Below are 16075 nucleotides of genomic sequence, written 5' to 3' on the forward strand. Positions count from 1 at the left end.
GAAATATCACTGGATTTGATGTTAGAAATCTAGAGTTCATCTCTCATTTCTTCCTCTAATTAATTTGGGCAAGTCACTCCATCTGTCTGAACTTCAGTTTTTGCATCCTTAACATGAGGATAATCGCACCTCCCCTTTTCCTGCCTTGTAAGATTGTTTTGAAGATACAAAGAATGAAGGAGAAAATGCATAAAATACTTTGTGAACTGTCAAGTTCTTTGCTAGTGTTACTAGGAGTAGAAATAACATTTGTGTACCTGATGATGTTTGGTAATGTATATGTATCCCTTTACAATGGATGTCCTGGAAGGCCACTTGCCCCTCATGGTCTCTCTCCAGGGAAAGAAAAAAATAGATTAACATTAGCCTATGGGGGTATTTCTGGTAATCAAAAGGTATTTGAGGCTTGAGAGTAAGATGCACTCATTATCCAGGTGTTAACAAATTTGAAAGTTTGTAGAATTTTCATTGAATATTGATAATATTGATTTTTTAGGTACCACCCTGATAGTGGACTGTAATATAACAGACACGAAGGATAATACAAATCTACGATGCTGGAGAGTCAATAACACTTTGGTGGATGATTACTATAATGAATCCAAACGAATCAGAGAAGGGGTGGAGTAGGTATTTTGCTTTTTTGACTTCTGTAAAAGCTAGCAAGGATTTCTCCATCTGAGTGAATCTGGTATCACTATTGCCTTCTCCTCTTGTTTTTGCCTCTCAGTGATTCATGTTATCAATCCCACCTACCACATAGTTAGGGAGATATGGTAAAATACCAAGTATCCCTGAGAGCAGTAAGATCCATTTCTCTCGGCTATTACTTAAAATTAGTACCATCTCCATTCAATTATATCATGATCCATAGGCCTTCAAAGCTTAACGCCCTGGGCATACTAGGGAAACACTGGAAGTGACACAAATGTGTATACTGCAACAGTAGAAGGAAGAAATAGTAGTATAGTTCTTTACTATACTAAACAAGCACCAACAAGGACTCTGAGGGAAGACAGTGCATAATCATTAGCTAATTAAATGGGTATAAACTCAAGTTATGGTGGTATAAATGGAGTGGTGTAAATAAAACTAATGAAGTCAGAGGGCAGGAGAGCTTGCGTTGGGCCTTGCAGGGTGGACAAGTTAGGATACGTGGAAAGGAATAGGGGAAGGGCCTTTGGGGCTGAGAATGGTGTCTGTAGCTTACAGAACCATACTTCCTTGTCACCATGCAGAAGAAAATGCAAATTTGGAAATACACAATCTACATACCTCACTGGGCCAGTCAGCAAAGTATTCTTAGGATAACATGATGGTCCAAAGTGTTCTCCAAGAAAACACTTAATCTCCAGAAAACAGACCTTAAAACATGTTAGGTAAATACGACTCATGTATTAATGGCTGGCTTTTTTCTTTTATAGAACCCATGCCTCTTTTCGGGAACATAATTTGTACACAGTAAACATCACCTTCTTGGAAGTGAAAATGGAAGATTATGGCCTTCCTTTCATGTGCCATGCTGGAGTGTCTGCAGCATACATTATGTTACAGCTCCCAGGTAATACTCCAGTGGGTTACACACTGTTCAGAGTGTTCAAAACGATGGCCAGGAAACACATCTGAAGGAGGAGTGACTCTAAATGCTCAGAGTGAGGCATGAGGATGGTATTAAAGGGACAAACTCAGTATGAAATCTAGGGGAAAGTTCATGCAACGGCTCATAGTGTTGTTGGAATGAGGCTGTGATTTTATTGCAGTATATTTTGAAAGTGCCATATTTTCAATACATCAAGATTTATACATCAAAACAGAAAGAAAACAAAAGCTTTTCTTTATTAAGTGTGATTGCCAAATGTTTATAATTTGATATAAAGCCAAAATGCCTATGTATATTTTTACTATGTAACTTTGTAAAATTATCTGTAGAGGCTGAATTCTGGTATTTAAGCAGGAGGGCTTCCAACTCAATGTGCGTATACAAATTGCACTCTGAGCACCGTACAGAACTAATTGATTATCCACTGGAAGTTTTAAAGCCAGTGTACAGATAGTGGAGGGTGAAGCCAGAATCTTGAGAACAACTTTAAATTCGTAACATATCAGAAGTGTATGAAATACCTTGCAAAATTCTGTGTGGTTTATCAAGACAGTGGTTCTTCTTGATTCTATTAATATCATTAGCGTATGTGTGTGTGTGTGTGTGTGTGTGCACGCGCACGCGTTTGTGTGTTTGTGGCTAGCTACATGCAAGAAAGAGGACTTGAATTTGCTGGTGTCCTTCAATGATCAGTTAAACCTACGCTTGCATACATCACACTGAAGCCCCACCTAACAGAAAACACCTAACAGAAAACACAGTGTTTGCTGTATGGAGTTGGCAATTGTGCCTTTGCCCCTGCCAAGATCCTGGCCTCCTAAGTGCCCGTGACCTCTCTTAGAATTGTGATGAATAGAGATCTGTGCACAGCAGCTTGCAGCTCTGGGTGCGCATGTTCTCTGCCTCACTTCTGTGTCCTGAAGGCCAGTGTCATTCTGGCCTCAGCTGCCTTAACTGAATGAACACAGCACCCTCTCCTCACCCTCATGGCATGGGGAATCCTTCTTGCGTTGCGTCATGTGGAAGGACCCTTGGGCTCATCTGTCACCACTGCCCATTTTTTCTCTTCTTACTGACTTTTCCTTGTCATAAAGCATCCTTTTCCATCACTTTCCCCTAGTCAATCTTACATTTGCCATCTCTCTCTCTCTGGTACCTCTATGAGGTTCATCATCTGTGCTGCTTTTCTTTCTGTGTCCTCATCCCTGAAATCTTTTTCCCCTTTATGGCATCAACTGTCATTCCTGGGCAGGTGCAAACATGTTCCATATATCCAGCTGTATACTGTTTTCCCCCGTGACAGCTCTGCATTTCCAACTGCGTAAGGGACTGCAGATACACTGGCTGATGTCAGAAAGCATGTTTAAACTGGCTGATGTCAGAAAGCATGTTTAAACTCTCCCCTCCTGGTTCTCTTCTTCTTACGTTTGTAAATGGAACCCCTGTATCTTCCACGTTGTTCAGGCTCAAAATCTGGGGTCATTTTGATGTTTTCCCTTATCCTCCCTCATGCCAGCACCCAATGACTTGCCAAGTTCTGTGGATTCTTACCCTCCTGCCCATTCCCACTAACAAGCTGGATGGTAGGGTGAGTCCTGCCCTGGACTTAAAGGTCAGGTTTTCAGGCTCAGATCCTATCTTGTTCACTTGGGAGCTCTGTGAGGACAGCACTGTCACTCAACCTCTCTGTGCCCGCGTCTCCTCATCTGGGAAATGAGGAGGATAGCGACTTCCTTCCACGGCTGTTGTAAGAATCAGCTGGGATTTTCTTTTATACTTTTTTATTGTGGAATATAACGTATATATTATACATGCTATAACACATGCGCATATATGGTAAAGGAACACTGAATATCTGCATCACATAACAAGTCATTGTATAGCAAATACTCATGAAACTACCACCTGGATTAAGAAAAATGCATTGCCTGAAAAACCCCTGGATGTTCTTCTTGATCCTTCCCTCTTGATAATCATCCTCCCAACTTTTAGGAAAGTCATTTCTTTGATTTTCTATCTATGCTGACAGTCCTAATAATACAATTTATTTTTGCCTAGTTTTGAGTTTTATATTAAGAGAGTTATATAGTATGTTTTATTTTCTTAGGTGTGGGGGGCTTATCAGTGTATTGCTGATATAGCATGTAGCATAGTTCATTAATTTACATTGCCATATCCTAGTCCATTGAATAACTAGGTCACAATTTATCCACTGGGCTATAAGTATGTGGTTTGCATTGTTTTGAGTTTGGAGCTATTAACAAATGATACTGCTATGGAAATTCCTGTTTGTGTGTCTGTGTACCCATGTAGAGGCATCCCTCCAGGATATATGATGAAGAGTAGCTTTGCCAGGTGAGAGTCTGTCGTTAACATTTCCATAGAATGCCACACTTTTTTGCAATGTGATTCACTAATATTTGCTGCCAGGTGATGAAATGGAAACTCCTGGCTTGGCATTCAGGGCCTCCCTGATCTACTTGTTCCCACTCATTTCCCAGTTGTCACCTTCATCTACCCCACAGAACAGAGAGCCAGATCACAGACAAAGGTGGGTCTTTTGTGAGCTCATATTGTGATGAAGGAGGTGACTTTGAGACAAGTGCAGAAATGTGTGGTAGGTCAGTGAGGACAGGTTGAAAACCTGTTTTCACTGAAGCGGAGCCTGCTGGCGTTTCCTCCCTCTGACTCTCCATTAGCTTACAGCAGAGATGCAGCCTGGCTTAGGTCAGAGAGAGAGAGAGACTCAGGGTCCACCCCGGAGAACAGAGGTGAAGCTGTTGTAAGAAGTCTTGGAGAGTCCACGACACCTGAAGTGGTTACAACTTAAATCTGTCCCAACCTAGAAGTTTGAGTTCTTTATTGGATAATATAGACTGAAGTTGGCCAATAGAGATTTCCACGCCAATACTGACTTGTTGGACTATTTGAAAGCACTGTGTTCCGAAGGATTCTGAGGCCAAGTCCAAGCTCAGAGGAGCTAATGCTGTGACCAGTTAACACTTGTCAAGCTTGTGGAGGGACGGAGTCCTTTACCTCCTTTGTTTTAAGCTCTTGCTTCTTAAATCCCTTAGTTCCTGGCAATGCTCATTTTATCTCAAATGTAGAGTATTTTGGTTCTTTTGACTTAGTTTTGTTTGTCCTGAGTTCCTGGAACTTCACCCTCTTAAATGTAAACCTCTTGTTGGTTTACTTGGGGACAGAGCTAAGGTTATAGCTTCTCCATTTGACTTCCTTGTGTTTGTTGAAGACACCTCCAGATTTGAATCTTATCTGGTTTTTCTGAAGCAGGGTCTCTAGAAAGTTGTTTAAATTGAGTGTGCTCTTCTGTGAATTCGCTTGTTACTTATGCTCACCCACCATCTCAGTAGAAGGCTGGTAGTAGTCAAATGACTCAGATGGTGAATACCACCATTAACCTTTCCCATGACATCTAGTACATCAAGAATGGACTCCCCATTTATTTCTATTTCGAAGCCCCGAGTCCTTCTGAATGTATTCATTAATGACCTGTTTCCAATTTCATTCTCTTTTAGCTCGTTTATAGAGCAGAGGGCATCAATACTCCTGAAGGCAGTGAGTGAAAAGCCCGAGAATTTTAGAGCATCACTCCTGTCTATGTGCCAGAGGCTTTCTGAGCCTCATTAGTACTATGGGCATGGTCTTCTTATTAGGACAGTTAACAACACCAAGATCTCTGAAACAGACACTAAATATTCCCAGACACAAGTCATCCCAAAGAGAGAGGTGGCAATATTGCCCCTAGAAGGAATTCTAATGAGAGCTGGGAAAGGGCAAAGAGGGGTAGAAGATGGGGAAGCAGGAAGGATCTGTCTCATGATTGAAGTGAGAGGTTCTCGCAGGTGTCCAGGATTAGCTCGGGCACCGGTGTGTAGTGCCGTGCGTCTATTCTGACTGCACTGGGACTTACTCAATGAATTCATTTTGTTTTGGCACAAATTTGTTCTTAGTTATTGTGCCATGTATTTAAAGATGTGCAATAGTAAATGGGAAATCTTGGGCCTCAAGATGTTTACGACATGGTGTGGCCTAAGGCAGGTGGCAATAAGCTCTTTAATGTGTATTTTATAGTCACTGTGGAAAACATAGTGGTTCCTCAAAAAACTAACAATACAGCTACCATATGATCCAGCAATCCCACTGCTGGTTATATACCCCAAAGAAAGGGCATTAACATGTTAAAGAGATATGTGCACTCCCGTGTTTATTGCAGCACTGTTTACAATAGCCAACATGTAGAATCAACCTAAGTGTCCATCAATGGATGAATGGATAAAGAAATTCTGTCACAGATGCACAATGGAATATTATTCAGCCATAAAAGAGAATGAAATTCTGTTATTTGCAGCAAAGTGGATGGAACTGGAGGCCATTATGTTAAGTGAAGTAAACCAGGCACAGAAAGACACATATTGCATATTTTTACTCATATGTGAGAACTAAAAAAATTAATCTCATGAAGGTAGAGAGAAGAATGGCGGTTACCAGAGGCTGGGAAGAGTAGTGGTGAAGGGGGAATAAAGAGAGGTTGGTGAATGGGTAAAAAAAAAAAAAAAAAAAAAAAAACATTTTGATAGTAGGAATGAGATCTAGTGTTTGGTAGCACAACAAAATGACTATAGATAACAAGAATTTATTGTATAATTCAATATAACTAGAGGAATAGATTTGGAATATTCCCAGCACAAAGAAATGATGATTGTTTGAGGAGACGGTTATCCCAATTACCCTGATTTGGTCATTACACATTGTATGCTTGTGTCAAAATATTACACATACCCTATAAATATGTGCAACTCTTATGTACCTATAAACTTTTTTAAAGATTAAAGTGCTCTAGGGGCTCAGTAAAAAAGAACCTCCCTCTTCTGCCCACCCCACCATCCAGTGAGGACTGCAGGATGAGGAAGGGGCTGAAGAAGGAAGTGGTGTGTGAGGTGGGTTTTAAGAATGGGGAGGACTTTTCTTCCTGTCTCCCTCTTCCCCTTTTCTAATTCTTTCCTTCCCAGAGGGTCTTCTTTGGTGGTATGGGTTTGGGCTGTGGTGAGACAGAAGTCATGCTGTTCCTTTTCTTGGATGTGTAGGAGCATGTTTTCGGGGACTTGAGGTTCCAGAGGAGCTGGTTCTGCTCCTTGGCCATCTCCTGCCCACCACTTAGGCTCATAATTGCTCTGCAATGGACGCATGAAGCAGGGTAGAGTGTAAACATTCTTTCTGAGACTGTCTCTTGCACAGGCACCCAGCCTGGAAATCGATGGCACAGAGAGGATGAGGTAAAGGTTTGGCTCTTGGCCTGTCTTGTGGAGCCAGCCACGCAGGTTCCAGAGGGGACAACTGTTGGCTCTTTAAGGATGATGGGTGTCCGTCCAGCTGTTCAACTTTGAATGGCTGGGAAAGCAGTTACAATAGGATTGTAATCAAGAACGGGCAGCAGAACCAGCTGGAGAAAGTGCCCCATGAACATACTCAGGCGCCACCTCTGGACAGTCTCAGCAGAACCTGGACATGGGTGTTTTGAAAGCAGCCTTCGTGCAGTTGGGTCCATCCTGCGTCTACCACTGGAAACTAGGGCTCTGCAGACTTTTACTCTCATAGGTTCCCAGGAGCTGAGTTGTTTCCTAGCAATCGTGGTCCAGATCAGATTATTCCGCTCCCACACCACTCTTTTGACTTTAAAGAAATGTTTAAACAGTGCCCTCACTGATGTCCAGAACCTTTCCATTTGGCATTCATAGTGTAATCTGTATTAGTAAAGTATATAATGGACTCTTTGTATCATTATTATAATTATAATTATTTTATTTTTTTGCTGTCATTTGTAGCACCAGATTTTCGAGCTTACTTGATAGGAGGGCTTATCGCCTTTTTGGCTGTGGCTGTGTCTGTTGTGTACATATACAACATTTTTAAGATCGACATTGTTCTTTGGTATCGAAGTACCTTCCAATCTAGAGAGACCCTAGAAGGTAAGTGTGTGTAATCCCTGAAAAATGCCTCAAAATTGGCATCCTCTTATACGTATACAACGATTTCAAATATACTTTGTCATATTTTACTGTGTTGCTGGCAAATTTCCGGTGAAGGAATCTCCTTGGAACTGCCTATGCTTTAGAGAAATGATTTGTCCCTAATCACCAGCATCATTCGGTCAGATAAGGTTTGCAGGCTTGTAGTGATTGAGGAAATATTTGCTAAGCTGCGGGAGGAGACCATCTTCTGAGTCCCGCTGCCACCATGCTACAAAGGTCTCCACGTCCATCCTCTGCCCGCTGCAGGAAAGTTTCTCCAAGGGCAAAGCGCTCTCAATCCGTGACGTGTACTCAGCAGAGTGGGTGAGCACACGTTGCAGAATAGGTGTCATGGAGAGGGATGAGCTGCCTGCAGTTGGAGCTTTCTCTAGGCCCCGTACTTGGTGCCTGAAGGGATTTAAGTCTTCAACTCTCAGATACGGAGAGAGATCGAACCAAGTTTGAATGTAACTTCTCCACTTACTCCCTATGTAAACTTGGATTTTCAACTTTCTTCTATTTCTCAGCTATAGAAAGGAATGGAGGAAGGAAGGAAGGAGACAGGGAGGGAGGGAGGAAAGAGAGAGAAGGAGGAAGGAAAGGAGAGAGAGAGGGAGGGAGGGAAAACGGAAGGAAGAAGGGAGGTTCGTAGAAAAGAAACTAAAGAAAGCAGGGGAGAGAGAGGGAGGAGAAGGGAGGAAGGGAAGTAAGAAGGAAGAAGGAAAAAAGAAAGAAACAAAGAAAGGGAAAGTGATTACATCCTGCTTTTTGACAGTGGGGATAGCTGAGCCGAAGCACACGGAAGCATTCAGCAGGGGCCTGGGGCACAGGGCGGCCTCTGTTGCTTGTCTGGAGGTCAAGACAAATCCCCAACACCACGGCTGTGGGTTTTGGTCTGTGGGCCTATGTCCTGCCAGTGCTGTTTGGTACAGAAACGCTTCAGTGTGATCCTGACTCTCTGAGAGCCTGGCATTTCCCACCGTGGTGCTTGTGACTCTTTACGCTACTTTTTGTTTGTTTTGTCTCAGAACAGATACAATCTATTAAGTCCTTGAAAAAGTAATAAATCTGCTCTAGTGTCCCCTAATTAGATGAAAAAATTAATATAAGCCCAAAGAAGCCGGTGCAGCTGACCTGTGTGGAGATGCACGAATTTATACCTTTGAAGTCCAGAGGCCTGAGTGACAAGAGCAGGAAAGGGAGGGAAACTGGGTGTCCGAGAATGTTGTATGGGCAGCTAAAACATAAAAGAGGTCACTGCCATCAAGCACCTGCTTTGCACACAAAATACACAGCGCAGTTGTTGTCCACATGTCTGATAAAACATAGGTGTCCTAACTTGGATTTTTTCCAAATTAAATTTCAGCATTCAAAATTAGCAACCCCGAGCAATGGAGAAAGCAATAAACTCCTTTTAATGACACAAGTCATCTGGACCTTAAGTGTCCAGTGCAACCTGAAGTACTCCTAGCCCTGTGGATAGTCCGACTGGGCATGGCGGGGTTTGGCTCTGGCATCTGGTTTTGGCTCTGGCATCTGCAGAGGCTGCCCTGTCTAAGCACACCCATGACTGCTCTCCTGCTTGCATCTTTGAGAAGAAGACAGTTCAGTCCCCCACCACTTACTGTTTTCTGACACAGATGTGAGTGCTGCAGCTGCTTTCTACTTTTTGACTCACAGAAGCCTGCGTCACTTGACGTATTCTTCCTGGCAGCTCAGGCCCTGTGGCGTGTCTCTCTCGCTGTCTCTCTCTCTCTCTCAGTGACTCTCTCACTGACTCCCTCACTGAGTCATTGCGACTCCCAGGAGCGTGATTACAGCTGTGACTTACGAGTGTTGTGTAGAGTGTGTGGGGAAGCGGCTCGTGAGGTCGAGTTTAGCAGGAAGAGAAAACAGGAACAGTGACTCACACCGAGTAGCGGGGGCTGGGCAGATGGCAGAGTTAGGCAGCCCTACCCTCTGCCGAGACTGGGACGCAGCCCAGATTTTCCACCAGTGGGCAGAGGATTTGGCGATGGAGGCCCACAGGCCGCCGGGGTCCTTTTTTTTCTTTATTTTTATTTTGCTTAATTCAGAAAACTATGTGTGCATTTTGTCATGAAATTCTCTACAGTTCCATCTACGAGAGCTGCCTGTAGTTGGCTTTAAGCTACTGATGACATTCTGAGATGAGTCCCAGATCCTGTTTATGTCCTTGTTCCCCTTGAGGATATTTTCTGAGTTCAATCAGGAAACGCCAATTAATGGATGAAAATAAGGAAGAGAGAAATAATGTCCTTCGTAGGATAAGTCATCTACCCCGACTGGGTTAGCTAAGCTGTATCGCTTAATTAATAATTAGGTGTGCATGACTCACCATTTTAGGAGAAGCCATTGACAGCCCTGGCTGAAGTCAGCAAGTTCTGTATCTTCTCCGGCAAGCCACTGGGGCTTTAAAAATTCTCCTGGCAGGGCTGCGTGTGTGTACGAGGACGGAAGGGTCTGTGTACAGATCTCTTAGAGAGATTTGAAAATGCCTCGCCTTCCTCCAGATAGGTCTTTGGAGAATGTGCATGTAGGATAGAATGGTTAAAACGAAGACAAGGCAAACAGTTGGAGTGATCAAAGGGAAACCAAAGAGACGAGGAAAACCAGTCGCGGTAGAGTTAATGATACCTTTGACAATTATTAAAGATGAATTTGCTTTTCAAGCCAAAGTAAAGGCAGCGACAAGATCTATTGTGTGCTGTTCACAACAACCTTTCCAATTTTCATGAGAGAACATGGCTTTTTCTGAGACTAATTTCCAAAGGCAGATTTTTTTTTTTTTTTTTTTCCAACAGAGAGTCCTCATTTCAAAAGGGCGTGGTGTAGGGAAGCTTGACTGCAACAACTTTCCCATGTCATAGCATGTTTTGTGTGACTTTTCTTCTAGTGTTTTCTATGCGTATTGGGGCTAAACCCACCAAACGTCCTGCGGTTCAGTAAAAGCATTTGCGTGGAGGCCAGATTGAATCTGAGTTTTCCACTGTTCTGGTTTGATCCGGCCTAAAATTTAGCAATATCATATTAAGAGAAAGTAGGGAATTGAATAATCTTGAGGCAATATTTCATAAATATTAATTTATGTGAATGAACTTTTATATATTTTTTGCCAAGAGCCAAGAAGGACGTAACGATTTTAAGGGAGTGGAAAGAGACTCTGCGTCTTTGCGAAGGTGTGGCAAAGTTCTGGAAGAACACGTGGGACTGGAAATATTGCTGGGGCTACTTTTGGAAAACTCAGACTGACACAGCTGCACAGGACTAATCAGGGATAAGTTTTGTGAAATTTCCTGCTCCCGTTTCTCATTTTAGTCACAGCAAAAGGAACGGCGGACCTGGGTTTACATCAAGGCCACGCACTCACCAGCTGGGAGACTTTGGAGAGAGCACGCTGTCTTGCTGGTGTCAGCTTCCTTACTCATAATTTGAGATAAGAACCACGTCCCACACGGTTGGTCATGAGAAGCGCGGCCAGGAAGTGTTGAGGTGCTGTTGCCCGGCAAGGCGCTTCGAAACCAGTGGCCTGATGCAAAAAGCAAAAGACTACAACTTGATCTTTTGCTCTTAATATATTGGTCAGTAAATTAGGAATTAGTCATTTGAAAGTGATGAAAACTCACTACATTTTGAGAACATCAGCATGTTCTATTTCTACTCAAAAGCTTAGACAGAAAGAAAAAAAAGATGACCAAAAAATTGGGCACGTTCGTACATTTTGAATTTTTAAAAGGTGTGAGACTTTCTTGCTACTCAAATGTCTTCTGATCCTGAAGTTGCAGAGCATCAAGTACCTATATCCTCAGACACCTCATTTAGAAACAGGGAACAGGGAACATTGGCAAAAGACAGAATACACTTAGCACACATGGTTGTTGGTTTTTTTTTTTTTTTTTTTTTTTTTTTTATCAGAAACAGTAGGAAAAAAAGAGAAACAGATTGAGAGAAGCGAGATACTAGTGGCAGGGTCTGGGACAAGTGGCAATAAGCCTGCATGTCTGCTGTAGTTTAGAACAGACCAGGAAATACTGTATTCTGTGGTGAACCGAGCATCAACTCAGCCAGCCCTTCATCAGAAACCAAAGGATAAATATGATCACATTTTTAAATGGGAAAATTTAATTCCTTCTCCAAAAGTTCAGAAACATAAGAACCTTATGAAATGTTTCTTTTTGGATTTTCTATCTACAGAAAAAAAAAATCCTCTGGTTTTGGAAAGTCAAATGTGTGCTATGAAATTTTACACAGAAAAGTATCTACTTATGTGAGCGGTGGTCTCGATCAGTGACCTTCAGGATTCCACAAGGAGTTTCAGCTTTGTTGGGTTTTTGCCAATTCAAGACACAAATCAGTTATCCCTTTTGTACCTGCCCTGTGATCCCACCTTAAAAAGCTGAATCTGACCTCAGCTTTGTCCCCAACATAGATAGAAGCTCTTTGAGGCTCTGTAGAATCAAGCTTCATTTGGACATTCGGTGAGCACTGATGAAGGCCTCCTCTGCACCCAGTCCTGCTCCACGGGCTGAGGGTAGGGCAGGGAGCCAACAAAGTCTCCACTCTCACACAGCTTCCTTTCATGATGGGGTGGGAGGCAGAGAAGGAGTATGTACCTGTGTGTGTGCATGCATGTGTATGACTATATGTGCACACACGGGTGTGCATGCATGTGCATGCATGCGTGTGTGTGTTACCATTCTCCGTAAGAGATGGTCAAGAATGGTGAGCAGAGACCCAAAGGTCAGCAGTGGTTGGTGTGAGAACTGATGGAATGAGAAATGGTGATATGCAAACTGTCAAGATCTGTGCACGTTTTCATTACTCTTATTTGGACGAAAACTAGAAGACTACAAGGTTTTCCTTTCCCTTATTAATCTTAAAATCACCTGTTTCTGCAAGTCTGCTCATCCAATAAGCTCTCATGAAAAGGGAATAGAGAAGGACACCACTCCTCTCTAGTACCTTCTAGGTTGTCTGAGTTTCTCAACAGCCCAAAGCTCGAAATCGCATTTTCCCACGAGACGCCCACACTTACCTCTTCTTCCACTCAAGCCCTCTGGCCCTGCTGAAGTTCCTTATTGATTTACATGATTCCTGAGTAGGAAATGATTCCTCCTTCCATGCCCTCCTGAAGCTGCTCCCTTGCAAGCCTGTTTACCATCCACTCTTAGACCCTCACTTTTTTTCCTCTAAACTCTCCCACCCTTTAAAATCCAGGAGCTCCAGCCTGGCCAACATGGTGAAACCCCGTCTCTATCAAAAGTACAAAAATTAGCCGGGCATGGTGGCGGGTGCCTATAATCCCAGCTACTCAGGAGGCTGAGGCAGGAGAATCGCTTGAACCTGGGAGGCAGAGGTTGCAGTGAGCCGAGATAGCGCCACTGCACTCCAGCCTGGTAGATATGAGCGAGACTCCATCTAAAAATAATAATAACAAAAAAATTTAAAAATCCAGGAGCTGTCCCATGTTCATTGTGATTTTTTTTTTTTTCCCCAAGGACTCCAGACTATGGAGATTTTTGTTTCTTGCTGTCTTTTCTGTTCGTTTGGCTCTCGTCGCCGTGTTGTGTCTTGTGGTGTTTCATTCCTGTGCATGTGAATGGTCTGCCCAGTGAGGTCTGTGTCTTGCTCATCTCTGCACTGGCCAATGCAGAGGCTGCTTTTGAGGCCGCTCAATAAATACTGATGACGATGATGACGATGACATGCGCCATTGTGTTTGACTTCTCTCAACGGCACTGCAGATTACTAGAGTCTGCTTAATTGCTTGTTCTCTCGTTTCACAGATGTGAGTCTGTGGGCTTGTAGTGATGGAATTCTTAGACTGGTGGGTCTGAATCAGGAGGGAGTCATCCAGTTTGGCCTGGTGCAGTTAGGACAGTGCTCCGTCACACAGAACACGCTGAGGGTAACCTGGGTAAATGGGTAGTTTCCTGCTTTTTTGTTTGTTTATTTTAGAGATCCTTTTCTTGTTTGTTTTAGAGATATGGTCTTATTCTGTCCACCAGGCTGCAGTGCAGTGGCGTGATCATAGCTCATTGCATCCTTGAACTCCTTTTTTTTTTTTTCCCCAAGACAGAGTTTTGCTCTTGTCCCTTAGGCTGGAGTGCAGTGGTGTGATCTCGGCTCACTGCAACCTCCGCCTCCCAGGTTCACGCAATTCTCCTGCCTCAGACTCCTGAGTAGCTGGGATTACAGGTGTCCACCACCATGTCTGGCTAACTTTTTGTATTTTTAGTAGAGACAGGGTTTCACCATGTTGGCCAGGCCGGTCTTGAACTCCTGACCTCAGGTGATCCACCCGCTGTGGCCTCCCAAAATGCTGGGATTACAGGCATGAGCCACCATGCCTGGCCACAACCTTGAACTCCTAAGCTCGCATTTCAGCGTCCTGAGTAGCTGAGACTTCAGGCATGAGCCATCATGCCTGGCTAACTTTTTAACAATTATTTTCTTTGGAGAGTCTTGTTACATTGCCAAGGGTAGTCTTGAATTCCTGGCCTCAAGCTATCCTGCCTCAGCCCATTTATTACAGCCATGCGCTACTGTGTCGGACGAGTCCCCTGCCTTTAATTCTCATTTCTGGCTGCATCACAGGGAGTGGTGGACTTAGAATCAAAAGACGTGGGGTAAGGTTAGGGATTGCAGATGTGATGCAGCCTACCCAGTCTCAGCTTCACTCTTGTGCGTTGGGGATAAGACCACCTCCCTCAGGCGTCCATTTGTGAGAGGAGATGATGTCACTTGGCAGCCCCTGGCACCGTCAGCCAGCTGGGCACTTGGAAGTCATGGATCCCAGGCCAAAGGACACCATGGTAGCCGCTCAGGCTTCCGGTTTGTTAACATGAGAGAATTCGGTAGCAACAATTCCACGAGCGTGTCCATTTCCTTTTCAGACGGGAAGCTGTATGACGCCTACGTCTTATACCCCAAGCCCCGCAGGGAAAGCCAGAGGCATGCCGTGGATACCCTGGTGTTGAAGATCCTGCCCGAGGTGCTGGAGAGGCAATGTGGATATAAGTTGTTTATATTCGGCAGAGATGAATTCCCTGGACAAGGTGTGTTTTAAGTGAGGTATAAAAATAACAAATAAAAGAAGGAAAGTGACCCTTCTGTTCCTCCACTTTACTAATGGTGATGACTCTGCCTGCCTTCCCCATGGAACCACAGGAAGTCTATGACCAGCGCCCCCCGCCTGCCATCCCCTAGTCCCCAGCCAAGGAGGTTAGGCGCAAGCTCGCTGCCCACTCTAGGCTCCTCCCTGCCCCGCAGTGTCTGGGATTCATGCTTGCAGCAGCGTGCATCTCACTTTGAGTGAGGATATGGTTAAGCCGTTCACAGAAACAGGTGGCCAGTGATGTAACTACATTGTTACAACTGTACAACTACGTTGTGGCTAAAGGACTGAAAGGTGGCGAGTGGTCATTTGCCCTCACGTCCCTGAGACGAACTGCTGGGTGTTTTCCATGGGTTTGAACAATGTAAATCAGGTCGTGCTTAAAGCTGATTTTATAAACCTCAACCCTACTTGCCTCTCCCCTCCCTAAATACAATGGAAGTTTTAGTGCACTTTTCCCATTTGATAGGAAGGTGGCTTTGGACAGTTCAGTTAACATCTCTGAACCTCAGTTGTCTCATCTGTAAAATGGGGATGGGGTGCTCCCCTGACTCAGATGAGAGAACTGAATGAGAAAACCTGAGAAGGGGCCCCCGGCATGGAGCTCAGCACACTTTAGACACTCACAAAATGGTGCCTTCCTGTCCCTTTATTCTCCTTCTTGGAAGGCTATACAGCAAAATGACTGAAATCTGGAATAAGTGTTCTTTTCTAGTCACCAGTAAATGCCAGTTCTCTCACTTATTCAACAAATATTTACTGAAAACCCCTCTATGTGATGAACAGTATTCTAGGCGCTAGAAATACGAAAATCAGCCAAGCAGAAGGGCCTGTCCTCAGGGAGCTTCCAGTCTATTCTTATTTCCTGTGAGAGGCAACTGTAGACTGAATAGCATCTGCAGAGCTGGGTATTTAAAGAGCCCTCCCTTTCCCAAGCAATCATCAGGGCATGTTATTTGGTTTCTAAATTAGTCACATAAATCCTGGTCCTTTAAATAACTATAAAGAAAAAAGGAAAACACAAATTCAAGATTAACGCAACATTTCAGCTAACTACATGTTTCCTATCCTTTTAAAATCTATTTTTAAAAATGTGTTCATCTGCTAATATACACCAGACCTTCAGGTAGTCTGGGGATACAAAGTTAGGCACCATCAGATACTTGTTGGCCAGGGAAAGTGACATACAAAGAAACCACATGCAAAACATGATTCATGACTATAGAGGACCAAGGCTTCAGGGAAAGTCACGGAGGCTTCACAGAAGAGGTGACAAATGTTAAAAAAAAAGAAAAAACCCCAAAACTTGTA

The 16075-nt window shown here is 43.6% G+C and overlaps 1 protein-coding gene across 5 annotated transcripts in view; it reads left to right on the forward strand.

The window, feature by feature from the left end:
* IL1RL2 (interleukin 1 receptor like 2) overlaps positions 1-16075 on the forward strand; it is a 48089-nt gene that overhangs the window by 29636 nt on the left and 2378 nt on the right. For all 5 annotated transcript variants that reach the window (XM_015433320.4, XM_015433321.4, XM_065526686.2 and 2 more), the window contains exons 7-10: positions 497-626; positions 1425-1561; positions 7444-7587; positions 14544-14705. In XM_015433320.4, coding sequence (XP_015288806.3) covers positions 497-626; positions 1425-1561; positions 7444-7587; positions 14544-14705 — 573 coding nt within the window. The remainder of the gene's footprint in view (positions 1-496; positions 627-1424; positions 1562-7443; positions 7588-14543; positions 14706-16075) is intronic.

This window comes from Macaca fascicularis, chromosome 13 (assembly GCF_037993035.2).
Source record: "Macaca fascicularis isolate 582-1 chromosome 13, T2T-MFA8v1.1".
NCBI classification, from domain to species: Eukaryota; Metazoa; Chordata; class Mammalia; order Primates; family Cercopithecidae; genus Macaca; species Macaca fascicularis.